Below are 18605 nucleotides of genomic sequence, written 5' to 3' on the forward strand. Positions count from 1 at the left end.
AACAGAAAGAATTCTACTCCTGGCTTTTCTCACTGCAGTCCCTCTTTGCCGTTTCTCTTTAGTTGCTCTTACCAGCTCATAGAGCTTACTCCGTATTTCCATGCAAGAGAGGCTCAGGAGGAAGGCTGTGGGAAGGTGGCCAGGGGTCAGAGCTAGTGTGTGTTGGCAGAACTGCGTAGGAGACTGCTCTCTACTTCATTTAACTCAAATCAGTCCTGTTCATTATTCATGCCATTGGCATTAAATTAGCAGGTGGCACTGTGGTCTAAACCTCTGAGCCTCTTGGGCTTGCTGATCAGAAGGTCAGCAGTTCAAATCCCCTCAACAGGGTTAGCACCCATTGCTCTGTCCCAGCTCCTGCCAACCTAGCAGTTCAAAAGCACACCAAAGCAAGTAGATAAATAGGTACTGCTCCGGCGGGAAGGTAAACGGCGTTTTTGTGTGCTCTGTTTCCGTCACGGTGTCCCGTTGCACCAGAAGTGGTTTAATCATGCTGGCCACATGACTTGGAAAGCTGTCTGTGAACAAACGCCGGCTCCCTTAGCATGAAAGCAAGATGAGCGCTGCAACCCCATAGTCGCCTTTGCCTGGACTTAACCGTTATATGAACAACAACCTTCTTTGGGTATATTTTCTTTCTTCTGAAAATGGCCACTTGATGTGGAAATCTGTGGTGTAGAAAGAGGGCGTTTAACCCTTTCCACATCAAAATCCCCCCTTAAGCTGCTATGATTAGCCCAGCCGTTGCTTCCTCCAAATGATCCATGGAGTTGTAGTTTGGTGCCGGTGTTTAGTTATCTCTGGCTCAGCTTCCAAGAAATACTGTTCTCCCCAAAAAGCTATTGTGGGGGTGGGGCTAAATTAAGCAGCAGCTTCAGGGGAGCTATTTCAGCAAAGAAAGGGTTAAAGAGCTGCACCACACACACCCAGTCCTCCAACTTGTCCTCTGCTATAGCAGGTTGCTTTTTTACAAAGCCACGAAATCTGTCACAGATCGCTAAGGCTGCACATCGTTTGGTCCTTAGAGAAGTCTGAAATTCAGATTCGATCCTTGTATGAGACAGCTGCATATTCCTGCATTGCAGGGTTTTGGACTACATGGTCCTCAAGGTCCCTTCCACCTCTACAATTCTATATGATATAAACTTGTAGATACGGCTTCAGAATCCAAGCTTCCTGGTGTCAAAAGCAGAAAATGCCTTTTGAAATATTAATTCGGTCTTATTGATTAAATCTTTAATGGATGTCCCGGTTTATAATTATAGAAGCAAACTGAGAGTTGCCACGAACCTCGGATTATGACATCAATGAATGACTCACAGTGCAATCCAGTGCTTGGATCCTCAATAAGTCATTCCCATTGAGTTTAACGATGAGGCTTACTTCCTGGTAAGTGGAGGAGGTGGGACTGCAGTCTCAGTTACTTTTGGTTTGGTAGCTAGTGGGCAGAAACACTGGGGGGGGAAATGGACATGTTCGTGGGAGGAATAAGCATTTGCCAGTTCATTTGCCTGATCCACATCATATAAACCAGCAATTATTTAAATTGGAGTTCTTCAAAATGCCTTCACAATGATTACAAAAGTCCATCTTGCACCACAAAGAGGCACTGAAGCCATTCAGGATTTTTCCTTCGTAAGAAACTTGAGGACACCTGCTTGAAAAAAATGGGCAGCAGGACCAGCATCAAAGGTCAGCATGGCTGGGCATCTCCCAGGGATCGCACCACCCTTGACCTGCTCCTCCTCTTGTTCACCTGCCCCTTAGCTCTCTATCCCAGACAACAGTGGCAATGCGAAGGAAGTTCAGTAGGTGCCACTTCCTGCCTGGCAAGTAAGCCAGTGGGAGTGATGATGAGCCAGTAGCAAGCGACAAGGGCAGCGAGGAGGAGGCAGACTCACCCAAGGGTAAAGGGCTATGGAGAGTGTCTTGACCAAGGGCTGCCCAAAACCTGGAGCAAACATTGATGAGCAGGCTGTCCTGATCTGGGACGCAGGTGGCACTGTGCTCTAAACCACTGAGCCTCTTGGGCTTGACAATCAGAAGGTCGGCGGTTCAAATCCCCGCAACGCAGTGAGCTTCCGTTGCTCTGTCCCAGCTCCTGCCAACCCAGCAGTTCGAAAGCACACCAGTGCAAGTAGATAAATAGGTACCACTGTGGTGGGTAGGTAAATGGCATTTCCATGCGCTCTTGTTTCCGTCACGGTGTCCCGTTGCACCAGAAGCGGTTTAGTCATGCTGGCCACGTGACCCACAAAGATATCTGTGGACAAACGCCATGCTCCCTTGGCCTGAAAAGCGAAATGAGAGCCACAACCCCATAGTCGCCTTTGATTGGACTTAACCGTCTAGGATTCCCTTTTACCTTTTCCTGGTAAAATTCCTTTACCAGGAATGTGCTTTAAACATGTGTTGAGCAGACAGCAAAAATTTCACTGGTTAAAATCTATCACTTAAGTGTTTTAACTGTTAAGTTTGGCTGCCACCTTTTTCCCCTGGCAGGGCTGCTGTGCTATTAAAAAAAAGAATCACTTGTCATTCATTCATTTATTTTTGTAACCACGAATGATTTTCCCATTGAATCTATCCAGTATCTAGGAATATAGATGAGTGGCTGGCATAAGCGAAATTTAGAAACATGGGTAGAACTTTGAAAAGGGGAAGAATTTGTCAACTGTAGGGGCATACGATTTAATAATAATAATAATAATAATAATAAATTTTATTTATATCCTGCCTTCCCTGGCCAGAACCGGGCCCAGGACAGGTAACAACACAATGACTGGAGGCAAAGGAATACATCTCTTTCAAATATTTTAAAGGAAAACGTATTGTAAAGGAGACATTGTGAGAAACGGAATTCTGCAAGTGAACAGGACTCAAACAACAAATTATTTTGAAACCCAGATTAAGGAGGAGTATTTTGAGGGCACATGGGTTATTACTAACATTAAATCAGAAATAACATCCATTTATGGGGTAGTGGAATAAGGACGATTTTGGCACAATATTTGGAAAACTGGATTCCGGCCTCCATTTGTTTCACATTCCAAAAAAAAAAGCTGAATATAAAGGAATGTAAAGACTGCATTTAATCCCATAGAGGATAAAAACAGATGAATTGCTGGAAAGCTGTTAAAAGGCCCAGCAGCTCAGCAGAGAAAAGGTTGGCAACCCTGTTTTTAAGTTGGGGCTTCGTTTTAGGGCACCTGTTTCCCCAACCATTTCAGCAATTGTGCTAATTCTAGATACCATCAGAAAAGATCCTATTTCCAGAATACAATGCAACTTTAGAACCTGCCTAGCTAGTTACTGAAATGAAAACACTCCAGACAGACAAAATGTAAACAAGGCAGAAACAGGCTATTTTTGGTTAAGCGGGTTTTTCCCCCTGACCTAACTTTTTAAATTAGGTTGCTGAATTATAGCTAGAAGGTGGGCTGCTCTTCCTTTGTTCCTACAAAAACACATTTGACTCTCAGTGGGAAAGAAACAGGACTACGCCCTTTGACATAATTTCAGTGCCTATATAGTCGTACCTTGGTTGACAAACGCCTTGCTACTCAAATGTTTTGGCTCACGAATGCCGCAAACCCGGAAGTGAGTCTTCTGGTTTGCGAACCTTCTTTGGAACCTGAACGTCTGACACTGCTTCCGCAGCTTCTGATTGGTTGCAGGAGCTTCCTGCAGCCAATTGGAAGCCGCGCCTTGGTTTCCAAATGTTTTGGAAGTCGAACGGACTTCTGGAACGGATTCCATTCGACATCCGAGGTACTGCTGCATATTGTAAACCACCCCAATCTCTGAGCGCTGTGAGATTCCAGGGATCCTGGACACTTACCCAGGGTTTATGTTTCCTTTTGGAAATGAGGCACAGCAGAGACCGTGGTGTCTTTATGATGTATGGTTTATTTACACATATACACAACCCAAGCCTACTGTGGAGGGGTTCACAGCATTAACATCCCAAAAGGGTCTTGTTTCTCCCATAGCTGCAGCCTTGGATTCAGACAGAAATCAAACATTGTGTTCTTCCTCTCCAGCTTTCAGCCTGCAGCTTTTCTTCTAGGTCCCATTACAACCAACTCTCAATTTTGGCTTTGTCCTATCTAAGAGAGGGAGGAAGAGCCCAACCCATTCGCTATCTGGTATAGAGTCCCTTCCTCATAATGTTGTTGTTGTTTGAGGATTTGCAGCGGAATTTCCCACACCAGTGGCAGATTTTAATTCCTTTGGCCTCATTCTGTTGTTTCTCTCTTCACACCAGTAGGCAAATTAGGATGGGGTGCAGCCATAGTTCAGTCAGTCTGCCCCACACAACTAGTTCTGTTTGCTGAGCATTCCATTTACTTTCCCCCACTTCTTCTGCTTTTCTTCCATTAAATTAAAAAATAAAAATAGTTACCCAGCTAGACCGCCGTAGCCAATCTTCCCCTCCTGCTTTCCAACTGAACTCCCTTCCTAATCACATTTCGCCTTGCAAATTGTACAAGGAAGACTTCCTCTAATTTTGCCCCCGTAACATAGGGTTGCCATATTTCAAAAAGCGAAAATCCAGACACAAAAGTTGTTGAGCTCTTTCTTTTTTTTTTACCTATTGTTAAGGAAATTCGTCAATCGGCTGGTCTGGGGGTGTGGCCTGGCCCTATTTAGGGCCGGCACAGCCGAGGACTGCCCTCTTTTTATCGCCGCGCTACAGCTGATCGGGTTTTTTCCCTCCCCGCCCACCCTTAGGTTAGGTTTCTCCAACCTTGCTATGGACTCCGGTTGGTCGCCGTCAAGGGGCCTGGTAGGAATTTTTCCATTTGGCAAATTGGCACCGGCCATCTGCTTTTTTTGCCTACCTCGTAGCAATCGTCACAACTTTCGGGGCATGGGCGGTTAGGAATTGGTAGGGGTATTGTTACATGGGGGGGGGAGGAAGCGCCATCACCTCCCCCCAAAATCAAAGGGTAGTCCGGTAAACGATTCCGGGGGGCGTGGCCTCGTCCTAAGCCTATGGAGGTGTGGGCCAATGGCATGCCCCAAAGCGGTGACCCGGGGGAACTCCTAGTTGACGTGCCTCAGCAGGACCTACTGGTGGTTAACCCTTGCCGGTCTTCATCCAAGCGGCCTGAAGCCAGTTAGCTGATAGGACCAATGCCTAAGCCAATACCCCTCAATTCCTGTAATCAATAAAGTTGTGGCCTAATTCGACCCATTAACCTTAAACTCTTGCGTCTTGTGCCTTTGTTTCCCGGGGGGGGGGGGGCGGGGGACTCGCCATGCAAGGTAACAACCCTGCTCTGTGCACGGCATATTATTACTAACTTCTGTCCTTAGAGAGGGCATCCATATTCTACTTTAACTAAAAGGGCATAGGGTGGAATTGCATCCTTTGTATTTGTACGGAGGATTTGCTCCACGGGCCTGCATAAGTCACCTGCCTCTGGGCTTTTGTTTTTGTCTGTGAAATGGGGATGGGAAAAGACTCATCACAATGTGGTCGACTGTACTGGAAGCCTAATCCATTATTGGCTTTAGCTACCGCTTGCATTGGAAAGACAAAAGGGAACCTCTCCTTAAATGGGGATGCAGATCAATTTACACATAGCCCGTTGATGCTAGAAATTATCATTAGGGACAGATGTTTATTTTGAATGCAGGAACGTATTGTAGGAGATCACAGTCAGTGTTACCTGTTAATTACTTATCCTAGGCCAGGGGTGTCCAAACTTTTTTCAAAGAGGACCAGATTTGATGAAGTGAACATGTATGAGGGCCAACCAAAGTTACAGTGGTACCTCAGGTTAAGTACATAATTTGTTCCGGAGGTCCATACTTAACCTGAAACTGTTCTTAACCTGAAACACCACTTTAGCTAATGGGGCCTCCCGCTGCTGCCGCGCCGCCGGAGCACGATTTCTGTTTTCATCCTGAAGCAAAGTTCTTAACCTGAAGCACTATATCTGGGTTAGCGGAGTCTGTAACCTGAAGCGTATGTAACCTGAAGTGTATGCAACCTGAGGTACCACTGTACTGAGCTTTTTTTAGGATTGAAGTTGTTGAGCTTTTGGGTGGGGGGGATTTTACTACCCCAGAAAATAAACTGCCATGCAATTATACCGCAAAGTTGTTGAGCTTTTTTAAAAAAAATTACCCCAAAGTTGTTGAGGCCGGATTAAACTGACCGGCGGGCTGAATTACACCCCAGAAACAGACTTTAGATATGCCAATCCTAGGCCATGCTTCTGTACTTTTTAACCACAGCCTCGCATGGAGAAATGTAGCAGGTGAAGCTTTTCCTGGCATGGAAATAAAATATGGGGCACAGAATTAGAGGGCGCCCTACGGAAATTGGTGATCATGTTGAGTAAGCAACTTGCCTACAACGTCAGAGCATTTATTTAACAGATGATATATTTACAGGTAAGGGACGGTTTTATACCTGGAGATTCTAGAGTGGCCAGCTGCAAAGGAAAGCAGGCCTCCTGTACATGTGATCGTTATGTAACTAGAAGAGGGGATTTGACAGTTTATTTGCAGCTTTTCATACTCCTACAATGGCTAAAATGTCGCTGACAATCTGTAAATCAGAACCCAGTGCAGGCAGAGTAACCAGGGACAACAAAGAACACAATGTCTGTACTCTTCATAGCTATGGAAAAGGGGGGAATTTCATCAGATTATCAGCATTTTATGACAGGGTTACTGTTCCTCCCTCCATTGGTTCCTGCAGGTGTGCCTCATGCAGACATTAGCAAGGGGTGGGGAATCCGCCATCATCCAGATTTTGTTGGACTACGACTCCCATCATCGCTGTCCATTGGCCACATAGTCCCAACAACGTCCAGTAGGAGGTCCTCCATCCAAGCAGCAGAGTATTTATTTGTTGTATTATCTACCACAATTATGTTAACCTTAACAGATTTTTTTCAAAGAATCCAGGGACACTTTAAAAAAAAGAGAGAGGGAGAATATATTTTTTAAAAGTTATTTTAAAAAATCAAGAAGTAATATCTTCTCTTCTGTGGTCTCCTCTGTCACATGGCCTTCCTCTGGGCCCCGGCCTGCTTTCTTGGGGTGCTAGCTGCTGTGGAGTAGGCTGGGGTCGGACCTGGGCTCAGCCATGTGTCCTTGCCCTCCTACCTCTCCTCCTGAGTGGCAGCAGCGGCGCTGCAAGGTCGGGGCTCTCCTCTTTTTTCTCCTTCCTCTTTCTCTCTCTTCCTTCTCCTCCTCCTCTCCTCCTTCTCCCTTCGTCGGCTACGGGGTTGTCCTGGCCCCTGAGAGCCGCTGGGCAGTTGGCTGGGAGCTCTTGCGCCTGGCTCGATTTGGGTCGCAGGGGGGTGTCAATGGTTCCCCGAGTTGACACGCCGGGCATCCCCGGTTCCCCCTTGGCAGTGGCGGCGGCAGCAGCAGCAGTCTCAGCAGCCAGGAGCCAGCCTGGTAGCGCAGTTTGCTCTGGCTGGCTTCAGGAGCTGCTCGGTGCTGTGGCGCCCACCTTTTTGCCTCACCAGAAGTCCCCATGTGATGTTTCTTGTGCCATTGAACCAATCACACAACATTCATTCCCTACTAATAAATCTACAACACTTAAAATATAAATCCGGGGACATTAAATGAAATCCGGGGACATTCCGGGGACAGATTTTGTCCGGGGACAGATTTGTAAACCCGGGGACATCTGGTAACCATAATTTATGTGGCACTCCTTGTGGGATCGACCGTGCTTCTGCCTGCTATGCCTCAGCAATCCTGAAGAGTCGATCAAGAGCTGTCAGGACGATCTTGTTCAAAACACACACACACAGATGGCAGGAGAACGTCCTGTGTGATTTATTTTATTTAGTAAATTTATCTACTGCCCTTCCTCTGTAAATCTCAGGGCAGTTCACAACATAAAAACACAAAATGTATAATAAAAACAGGAACAAAAGAAACCACAAGCCATTAACACCCGCTGCCTTCAAACTTGCTTTCTGTAGAATGGATATGAGGCAATTTTAAATGATTAGTACTAATTTTCCTATGAAATGTGTTTCTCAACAGTAAGGTGAATAAGGTTATTTTTTCCAAGGTGAAGTCTGTCTTCTAAGAGGCCATGGATTTGTTAATTCACTGTTTACCTAATGCAGACTAATACACAAAAGACAGGACATACTATTTTGCCAGGCATATTATTGGACAATAAAGCCATATTTACTGGCAACATGCAGGTTACCTGCAGATTAAAGTGCTCATTAATTTAAACTACAAATGGGATAAAAGGTTATTGCTAAATAAATAAGGCAAAAGGTAAAGGATCCCTGGACAGTTAAGTCCAGTCAAAGGCGACTATGGGTTGCAGCGCTTATCTCACTTTTCAGGCTGAGGGAGCTGGTGTTTGTCCACAGACAGCTTTTCCAGACCATGTCGCCAGCATGACTAAACCGCTTCTGGCAGAAGGGGACACTGTGATGAGTGCCAAGTGCATGGAAACGGCGTTTACCTTCCCGCTGCAGTGGTACCTATTTATCTACTTGCACTGGTATGCTTTCAAACTGCTAGGTTGGCAGGAGCTGGGACAGAACAATGGGAGCTCACGCCATCACACAGATTCAAACTGCCCACCTTCGGATCGGCAAGCCCAAGAGGCTCAGTGGTTTAGGCCACAGCGCCATCCGTGTCCCTGCTAAGCAAATAAGTAGCTGGCTTGTTATGTGGCTTTTCAGTTAAAACCAATTTAGCCGAACAGGACTGAGAACATTTCTGATGGTAAAAGTAGAAAATTGCAATATAAACCAGTAAGCTTTGAAAAGTTCCCTGTTGGGACTCAAGGCAGTTTACAAAGAAAACCAAAACCCACTAAAAACATGGAAACATCAACCATTAAAATACAATACAGTGGTACCTTGGGCTACAGACGCTTCAGGTTACAGACGCTTCAGGTTACAGACTCCGCTAACCCAGAAATAGTACCCCGGGTTAAGAACTTTGCTTCAGGATAAGAACAGAAATCGCATGGCGGCGGTGCGGGAGGCCCCATTAGCTAAAGTGGTACCTCAGGTTAAGAACAGTTTCAGGTTAAGAATGGACCTCTGGAATGAATTAAGTTCTTAACCCGAGGTACCATTGTAAAACATAGATAAAATTAGAGCTATATACATATATAAAATCTTTTTTAAAATATTCAAATAATTGCAAGAAACATAAGCCATGCGTAGAATAAGTTAATGCTGAAGACAAGAGAACTTACTCTAAGCATGACCAAGTCCGGCTCCTCCAACTCACAACTTCTAAGTCTACACCTAGTACAAATTAATTTTGTTAGACCTGGGCACTGCAGCAAATCTGTTCTATTTTAAATCCTTACTTTTTAATACATACAAATTATGCAGGCACTTAGGATAATTAGTGAATCTTTCTGTCCTCTGGCCAGTCCTGCTTTTCCTGCTCCCAAACACATGTCAGTCTCAATTAATCAATGTGGAAAATTACGCAGAACACATGCAGAGCTGAAATGTGAAAGGATACATCTCTCTCCATCCATGGCTCTCTAAAGCAATATAAAATAGGATTGGGTTTAACTTCTGCTTTCTGTGTCTTAAATTTCTCTCACCTGCACAAACTTTTTGAAATATGAAAGGACAGTCGCTAAAACATGTTTTTCCCCAGTCTCAAAAAGAGAGGACTTTAAAGGTTGCGGGCCCTGTACCCACTTGCTTAAGAGCAAGCCCAATTAGGACTTATTCCTGAGGGGACATGCATTATAAGTATCCCATCTCTATGCAAATCAGAAACATTATGAGCAACTGGGCTTATAATAATAATAATAATAATAATAAATGTTATTTATACCCTGACCTCCCCGGCCAGAGCCAGGCTCAGGACAGCTAACACCAGTAAAATTACAATAAAAACATAATGGGGGGGACGACCTAAAACCCCAATTTAAAATACAGGTTAAAATGCAGTTTAAAATGCAGCCTCATTTTAAAAGTAGCCCATACATCAAAACAGTAAGGGGAGGGAAAACATAAGGGTCAGTCTGAGTCCAAACCAAAGGCCAGGCGGAACAGCTCTGTCTTGCAGGCCCAGCGGAAAGATGTCAAGTCCCGCAGGGCCCTAGTCTCTTGTGACAGAGCATTCCACCAAGTCGGGGCCAGTACTGAAAAGGCCCTGGCCCTAGTTGAGACCAATCTAACCACCTTGTGACTTGGGACCTCCAAAATGTTGTCATTTGTGGACCTTAAGGTCCTCCGCGGGGCATACCAGGAGAGGCGTCCTGTAGGTACGAGGGTCCTAGGCCGCATAGAGCTTTAAAGGTCAAAACCAGCACCTTAAACCTGACCCTGTACTCCACCGGGAGCCAGTGCAGCTGGTAAAGCACTGGATGAATGTGATCCCATGGCAAGGACCCCGTAAGGAGCATTCTGCACCCGCTGGAGTTTCTGGGTCAGCTTCAAGGGCAGCCCCGCGTAAAGCTGCAATCCCGTCCCTGGTTGCCGGAGATAAAGTCCCATTCTAGTTATTGGATTTCATAGTATGCATAGGGCTTGCCTGCGACATTGCAACAAATTGATTTATGGCCCTCCGTAATAATAAACCTCCATTGTTCCTGAAGCTCCAATCCTAGGCAAACATATCTGGGAGTAAGCCCCAGTTGAATGCAGTGGGACTCCTTTCTGAGTAAACATGCATAAGGTTGCGGTGTCAGGTGTTGTTATGTGTATTCACTTGGGAGTTGGCATCAGCGAGTTCAGCGGGACTTCTGTTGCGTCAATGTGCAGAGAATCTTACTGTAAGGAGAGTTCGTTTTCCAACTCGCCTTATGCCGTTCTTTATAGCTCTTCCCACACACCGTTCAACAATCTGTGGCTTTGTTTACAGAGAAAAGGGAGTGTGAGCCACTTGCGATGGTGGCTTGCTTGCTTGGGGTTTGGTTTTGGGATTATTATTACTTGCTTGGCCCCATTTTTTATTCGGAACACAGGGGCTCAGAATCCTTAGTCCAGACTCAAGCTCAGGCAAACACAGACCACGGAATACATAACAGGTGTGGTTCAGGGACACATTCCAGCCAGGCAAAATCACTTCAGGGGATGCCTAAGTTCATGGCTGGTGGGGAGGGCAGCCCAGGGAAGAGTCCTAAAATCCAACTAGGGGCCAGGAGGGCTGTGAAATCCAAAACCTGCTCCTTTTCCCAGCTCTCCTTGCTCGCGCTAAGCAAACCTGGTTTCGGACTCTTCTAATTCCGCAGGGTTGTGGTGCCCCTGGGTACATTTCCAAGAGAGCATCAGACAAAAAGCATCCTAATTGTTCATCAGTGTGAATTTATGCCTATCGGTGTCCAGCTAATGTCAAGCAAGCCAAGTTAGAGAGGGGGAGAGAGGGGGAGGGAGGGAGAGAGATGCTTTGCAGCCTAGAACCATATGAGTCAGAATACAGCGGCTGCTGTTCCAAAATGCTACCAGGCTAAAGTTGGGCAAAGATCCAGGAACAGGATGCTGCAAGGCAGGGCGTGACAGAAATTCTGCCACTCAAAATTAGCAAAAATAAATAAATGTCTGCGTACATTCCTTCCCTTATTCAAAAGAATCATTGTTGGGTTTGTTCATGATTACATTTAGATCCTTCTCTTCCTCCGAGGAGCTCAAAGCTGCAGAGTTCTCCCCATCGCCATTTTATCTTCAGAACAATCCTGTGAGGTAGATTAGGCAAAGAGAATGTGACTTACCCAAGGTCACCCAGGCTGGGTGGGGATTTGAACTCTGGTCTCCCAGGTCCGAGTCCAGCGCTCTAACCACTGCACCACACTGGTCTTCCTCACTTGTTCCTTCCTCTCTTCCCAATTCCTGTTTCTGTTGTGTAAAAAGAAAAGAAAAATAAATATATATTTCTAAAAATAGTATTAAAAAGGAAGGATGGTTGTTTATTGCACTGTTCACAAATGTGCTCCATGGAGAAGAAAGGAGGGATATAAATGCAATAAATTAATTAATATGGCTTCAAAGATGACCATCCCTTAAATATAAATGTGGATTATTTATAACATGGAATCTGTGGGCCTCCACTTTTAACATTTTTTGGGGGGGGGGAGGTGCCGGTACTGTGTACCCTTGAGAACCAGGGGACACAGGTGGCGCTGTGGTCTAAACCCCTGAGCCTCTTGGGCTTGCCGATCGGAAGGTCGTCGGTTCGCATCCCCGCAACGGGGTGAGCTCCTGTTGCTCTGTCCCAGCTCCTGCCAACCTAGCAGTTCGAAAGCAGACCAGTGCAAGTAGATAAATGGGTACTGCTGCGGCGGGAAGGTAAACGGTGTTTCCGTGCGCTCTGGCTTCCGTCACAGTGTCCTGTTGTGCCAGAAGCAGTTTAGTCATGCTGGCCACATGACCAGGAAAGCTGTCTGCAGACAAACGCCGGCTCCCTCAGCCTGAAAGCAAGATGAGCACCGCAACCCTATAGTCGTCTTTGACTGAGGTTGCGGTACAGGGGTCCTTTAACTTTTTTTACCTATGAGTACCCCCAGAAAAAAAATTCACTGCTGACAATAGAGGCCAGATCAAGGCTGGGGAGGGAAGTTGTCTCCTCTTTATCAATACAGTGGTATCTCGGGTTACGAACTTAATTTGTTCCGGAGGTCCGTTCTTAACCCGAAACCATTCTTAACCTGAGGCGTGCTTTTGCTAATGGGGCCTCCTGTTGCCGGCGTGCCACTGGCGTGCGATTTCTGTTCTCACCCTGGGCAAAGTTCTCAACCCGAGGTACTACTTCCAGGTTAGCGGAGTTTGTAACCCGAAGTGTTTGTAACCTGAGGTACCACTGTACATTGTCTAGCCTCAGGGTCTTCATACCAGCTACCGTGGGAGACTCATTAACAGTAGAATCCTTTTCTGACACAAGTTTTGCTTCAGCTGTACAACTGATAATCTGAGAATGATAAAAGAAAGCTAGCAGTGGCTGTGTTGAATTTTACCAAAGGGATTCCAAATGAGCCAGATGGAGGAGCTCTGTTTTTAAGGGAAGAACAAGGTTGCCATCTGGGGTCTGCCGCGAGCATTTCCGAGACATAACAGCTGTTCGAGGTTTTAATCGAGCAGAAGTTTAGGATGTAGGTTCTGATTTTGATTCTTCCTCCCGGCATGTAGATACTATTTGGAAGGTGTAATTTTGTGCCCCGGATGGGTAAAATAAATATCAGAACCACATAGCTACCAAAATTTTATGGGAATAGGACCAGCTGTGTAGAAGTGAGGCTGTAATACGGGATGTTGCCTTGCAGTGTTTTGGTCCTTCGATTTCACAGCCTGTTCCAGAGGGAGTCATTAGGACTTTGCAGCTCCAGCCCCAGGAACTATTTAGTAGGGTGTTGCAGGACTCAATCTCTCTTATGCTAACTAACATTTAGATGAAGTCGCTGGGCTAGATTCTCCAGACGATTGAAGTGTGTCATCATGAACGTTCCAGTATAGCATGCCCAACCCTATTAAAAATAAAATTAAATTTCTCTTTCCTATTGTTCTTTTTACAATGTTTCTACAACAAAAATTAAATCTAAACAAAAACCAACCTTCTCTTCAACTTCCCTCCCCTCCCCGCTGCGGTTTCTTATTTACTGCAAAACCAATTCCAACCTATTTGTGAATTTAATCTTTTTACTCTATGTAAGTTTTTGGTTTTTTACTGCTTGTGTTTATGTCAATCCTGCCAACGTTTTTAATTGTTTACAATTTGTCTACATATATTAAACAATTTCCCCGCCGTCTGTTAAAAAAGGTCTCTCATCTTGATCTCTTATTCTTCTGGTAAGTTTCAACATCTCTACATATTCCATCAGTTTTAATTGCCAATCTTCTTTTGTTGGGACGGTTTCTTATTTCCATCTTTGGCATAGAATTCAAATGAGACATTTGATGGTACTTCTTGATAAGGCAATATGGGAGTCATCTATTCTGAATGGATTATTATGCAGCACTTGAAAGCTTTTCAGTTTAGCTTTTTTCACATATAGGTTTTCAGGGGATGTGTGATTTAGGAGAGCTGCTGTATTCTGATGATGTGCTGTGGACAGGAGTGCTTTTTTCCAGCTCAGGCCGATATGCTAACTACACTCTTTGCTTTGATAAGAGATCGGCACATCCAATTTTGCCGCCTGGGTTGAAATGGGAGTGTGCCCCTCCTGCCACCACCACCCCACCGCTTACTGGGGTTGTGCGAGAGAGGTCTGCAAGATCTCACTCATCGGGGAGCTGCTTCCTCTGGTGCTCTGCCTCATCCCCACCATATATAGGTTAATAGCTGAAAATCCCCTTAAAACCCTATTCATGCGTTATCATACAACCTATGTCAGCCATTAGCAACAGTTATTAATAGTACACAGATGTACTGTATGGTTTTTAATCTCTGTGTAGAAGCCAGCAGCATTGTACGCACTTCATAAAAATATATATTAATACAATAAAAGCATTTATGTTCTCCGGTGTATTAGTGTCCATCTAATCCACAGAAATCCCAGCACTGCGTACACACACACATAACTTGTAGGATACCATTTGCATTTAACAGCTGCGTTGCAAGCAGAAATTCAGCAGGTGCAACTTTCTCCATCACTGCAAGACGGGAAAGACCTGCTGTTGAATTTCTGATGCTATGATAGAGTTAAAAGATATAGCTTTCGGGGGGGGGGGGACGACAGCCCTTTCAGTCTGTCCACTGCACGACTCTGTGATGCAAGTGTTGCACACACCATCCGTGGGCACTGCCAATGGGGCAACAGCTTAGTGGTGCAGCGATAAAACCACTAGAACATTCGCTTGTTGTATTTCGTTGGTGGTGAGAGAGATTGGTGGTGGCTTAGGGTGTGGTTGGTTGTCTTTGGTTGTAGTGAAAATTGTTTTTGTGTGTGAGCGGGGTGTGTGTGTGCATGTGTGTATTTTTGAATCACCCATACAAGTAACACTGACACGAAACCCCACACATTCACTAAGTAGAATAATAGAAGCATAACCACCCGACCCCACCCAACTTACCATCCCCCCAGTCTTCCCCCTCTTTTCTCCTAATGGTTTAAACCAATTCATGAACCAATAACCTCCTTTTGTAGTTGACCTCCTTTGTAATGTTTTATTTTGAAATCTTTTAAGATAATATTTTAGTTTTCTGTTAATTGTATACTCTATATTTGACTTTCTTCAGATTGTGTTATTGATGTTTTAATATTCTGTAAGCCGCTTTGAGATTTTTCTTAAAAATGTAAAGCGGTATAGAAATGAAATTACAGTGGTACCTCGGGTTACAGATGCTTCAGGTTACAGACGCTTCAGGTTACAGACTCCGCTAACCCAGAAATAGTACATCGGGTTAAGAACTTTGCTTCAGGTTGAGAACAGAAATCGCACGGTAGCGGTGCGGGAGACCCTATTAGCTAAAGTGGTACCTCAGGTTAAGAACAGTTTCAGGTTAAGAACGGACCTCCGGAACAAATTAAGTTCTTAACCCGAGGTACCACTGTAATAATAACAACTTATACATTGACCACTAATAATGAACCATATGTTGTAGATATCACTCCACATTCATTATGCTATTTTTGTGATATACAAATGACACGAGAAAACTTGGTATACTTATTTGTGTGACATTATTCTAGTTTATAAACCCCCACTCCCACCCCCAAAGAAAACCACTAGCACATTTGCAAAGCTAAGCAGGGTCTGGTCTGGTTTCAAACTGGATGGGGGACTGCATTGTTGAGAAGGTTGGACTTAGATGACCCTTGGCATCCCTTCCAACTCTATAATTCTGGAGGCTGGTGGGGGCAGGAAGGTAGAGAGTCCTGGGAGGCGGAGATGGGAATCAGGGGGGAGAAGGGAGACAGTCGTTTATCAGAGAGGCCTCCAGGTGGCGGTAATGCCAAGAAACAAGGAGGCCTCCTACGTCATAGAGAAAGGGAAAGCAGGTGATGGAGAAAAATGTTTCTACTCGCTTTCCCAACAAGTAAGGCATTATTCCACTTTCCGGTTTCAGGGATAACACTTCTGCGCGCAGCTGAACTACTGCGGATTAGGGCGGGGAAGAATCATGGAGTGGGAAGGGATCCCCAAGGGCAGGGGTCAGCAAACTTTTTCAGCTGTGGGCCGGTCCACCGTTCCTCAGACCATGTGGTGGGCCGGACTATATTTTTTTGGGGGGGAAATGAACAAATTCCTATGCCCCACAAATAACCCAGAGATGCATTTTAAATAAAAGGACACATTCTACTCATGTAAAAACACGCTGATTCCCGGACCGTCCGCGGGCCGGATTGAGAAGGCCATTGGGCCTGATCCGGCCCCTGGGCCTTAGTTTGCCTACCCCTGCCCAAGGGCCATCTAGTCCAACCCTCTGCAGTGCAGGAATGGCTACTAAAGAGTGGGCAATAGATCAACCTTTGCTGCAATCTAATGAGAGTGGGGTGGGGGTTTTTTGGGGGGGGGGTTGGCTGGAAAAGCAAACAAACCAATGTATTCCACCTGCAGTGTGAGCAGTGGGCTCCATTGCAGGGCGGCCGTGAGCCTCTGCCTGTCCACAGCAACGTGGAGGCAACAGCATGGGCTACACTGAAGGGTTGTTGTTGTGTGCAGCTTCCCGTGCAATCTTATTAAGCGCATCTGGGTTCAATGGGACTTGGTTGTAGTGTATTAAGAATGGACTACACGGCAGGGTTGTCGTAAACCGTTCCTGCGGTCATGGCCATAACTCGCTTGCAAAAATATTTAAAGCCTTAAAAAAATAAAAAATCGCGCAAAGTAAGACCCATTGCCGCTGTCCAGTCGCAGCTACGTCATAAGGTTCCCCCCATTGATACCTATGGGCAGCTCTCACGGTCAGGATTATGTTGTCAAAGGGAACTCGGAAACGCCGCATCCGTGTATGCGATGCGGCTCTTCCTTTTACTTGATCTCTTGCTTCCTTCCCACTCCCCGGCCTCTCTAGGCCGCGCGAACTCTGTGCTCTTAAAAGTTTCCCAAACCGTTGACGCGCTAAGAGTCAGCTGCGCGCGCGTGCATAGCGGCGCAGCCACGTGATGTCATCACCTCGCGCCCTGCCGGCCTCCTCTCCTCATACCCGTCGAAGCCGTACGTTAGTGGGCGAGAGAGAGCGGCGGTGGCAGGATGGGGCTGCCGGCTATGGCTCCGGTGTTGAGGCGGAGGCTTCCCAGGTTAGACGAGGCCGGCGGCCCTACGAGTGGGGCGAGGGCCGAGAGCGGCGTCGAGAAGCGCAGCCCCGCCTACCTTTCCTCAGGAGTAGCCTTGAACGCAGTGGGAGCTTACTCCCGAGTAGCGGGGCCTGCGCTGCGTAGCTTTCGCTGAAATTATTACCGTACTGGCTGACGCTATAAACTTCAACCAGGCCATTGGATTACTAGCAGTTAAATGTGTTTGAGGGAAGTGTGTGTGTGTATTTTTTCTTCTGTTTTTGTCCTTTGTTTTTACTACGCATTTTTGTGGTTTTATTCCATGAACCGCCCTGAGATCTTAGGATGAAGGGAAGTATACAGATTGAATAAGTAATAATAATAATAATAATATAAAAGGTAAAGGACCCCTGGACAGTTAAGTACAGTCCAAGGCGATTATGGGGTGTGGCACTGATCTCCGCTTTCAGGCCGAGGGAGCCGGCATTTGTCTGCAGACAGCTTTCCTGGTCATGTGGCCAGCATGACTAAACCGCCTCTGGCGCAACAGAACACCGTGACGGAAACCAGAGTGCACGGAAATGCCGTTTACCTTCCCGCTGCAGCGGTACCTATTTATCTACTTGCGCTGGTGTGCTTTCGATCTGCTAGGTTGACAGAAGGTAGGACAGAGCAACAGGAGCTCACTCCATTGTGTGGATTCGAACCGCCGACCTTCTGATCGGCAAGCCCAAGAGGTTCAGTGGGTTTACAATTGCCCTTTCAGCCATAAGGAGTGCCTCCCAACAGTGCTTCTGACCATGAATGCCCCAGAGGGGAGTGGACAGTGTTAAGAGCAGAAACTCTTTTCTAGGTCACGAAAGCGGAGAAGGAAACTTATGGAAGACGGGAACAGGTGCTTTGGGCTGCCAAGATTCAGGAACAAAATCTCTTTTTAAATGAAAAAAATGTGGTTCATGCCCTTTGTTTTTCGACAGGTGTGTGTGCGGCAACAGGTACTTGCTCTCCCTGTGGGTTCCAGCAAGTGTCCCATTGCTGCATGTTAAGGTCATATTAAGGTGATCCAAGGTCAAGGGCGATGTCAGCTCAGCTCATTGGCTGAATTTAAAGTTTGAGCTTTAAAGAGGGACCAAGTAGCTAAATGAGCCCAGTGAGAAGAAAAAAGTTTGGAGTTCAGGAAGGCTTATCCTGCTATGTGGAATGCTTCCTTCTTGGCTGAAAATCATTTCAAATTTAATTTTTGGACATGTTTGTGTTTATGTTAAGGTGTACCAAAAGCACACCACAGGAAAGGTAATGTAGGGAAGATGTATTTTTTTCCAGAAAGCTGATCCATTTGTTCTAAAGTTTGCACATGAATGATGCTTATTCGTTTGTTCATTCAGTATACCACCCTTCATCCGAAGATCACAGGACAGTTCTAAACATCAAAATACGACATACATAATAAAACATACATAATAAAACAAAA

General features: G+C 45.7%; 1 protein-coding gene across 1 annotated transcript in view; it reads left to right on the plus strand.

Moving 5' to 3' along the window:
• The first annotated feature begins 16951 nt into the window (after positions 1 to 16951).
• The window catches only part of HIBCH (3-hydroxyisobutyryl-CoA hydrolase), a 59936-nt gene continuing 58282 nt past the window's right edge, over positions 16952 to 18605 (plus strand). The window contains exon 1 of the mRNA XM_083571497.1: positions 16952 to 17158. Coding sequence (XP_083427623.1) covers positions 17112 to 17158 — 47 coding nt within the window. The 5' untranslated portion in view covers positions 16952 to 17111. The remainder of the gene's footprint in view (positions 17159 to 18605) is intronic.

The sequence above is a fragment of the Podarcis filfolensis genome, assembly GCF_964270895.1.
Source record: "Podarcis filfolensis genome assembly, chromosome: 1".
Lineage (NCBI taxonomy): Eukaryota > Metazoa > Chordata > Lepidosauria > Squamata > Lacertidae > Podarcis > Podarcis filfolensis.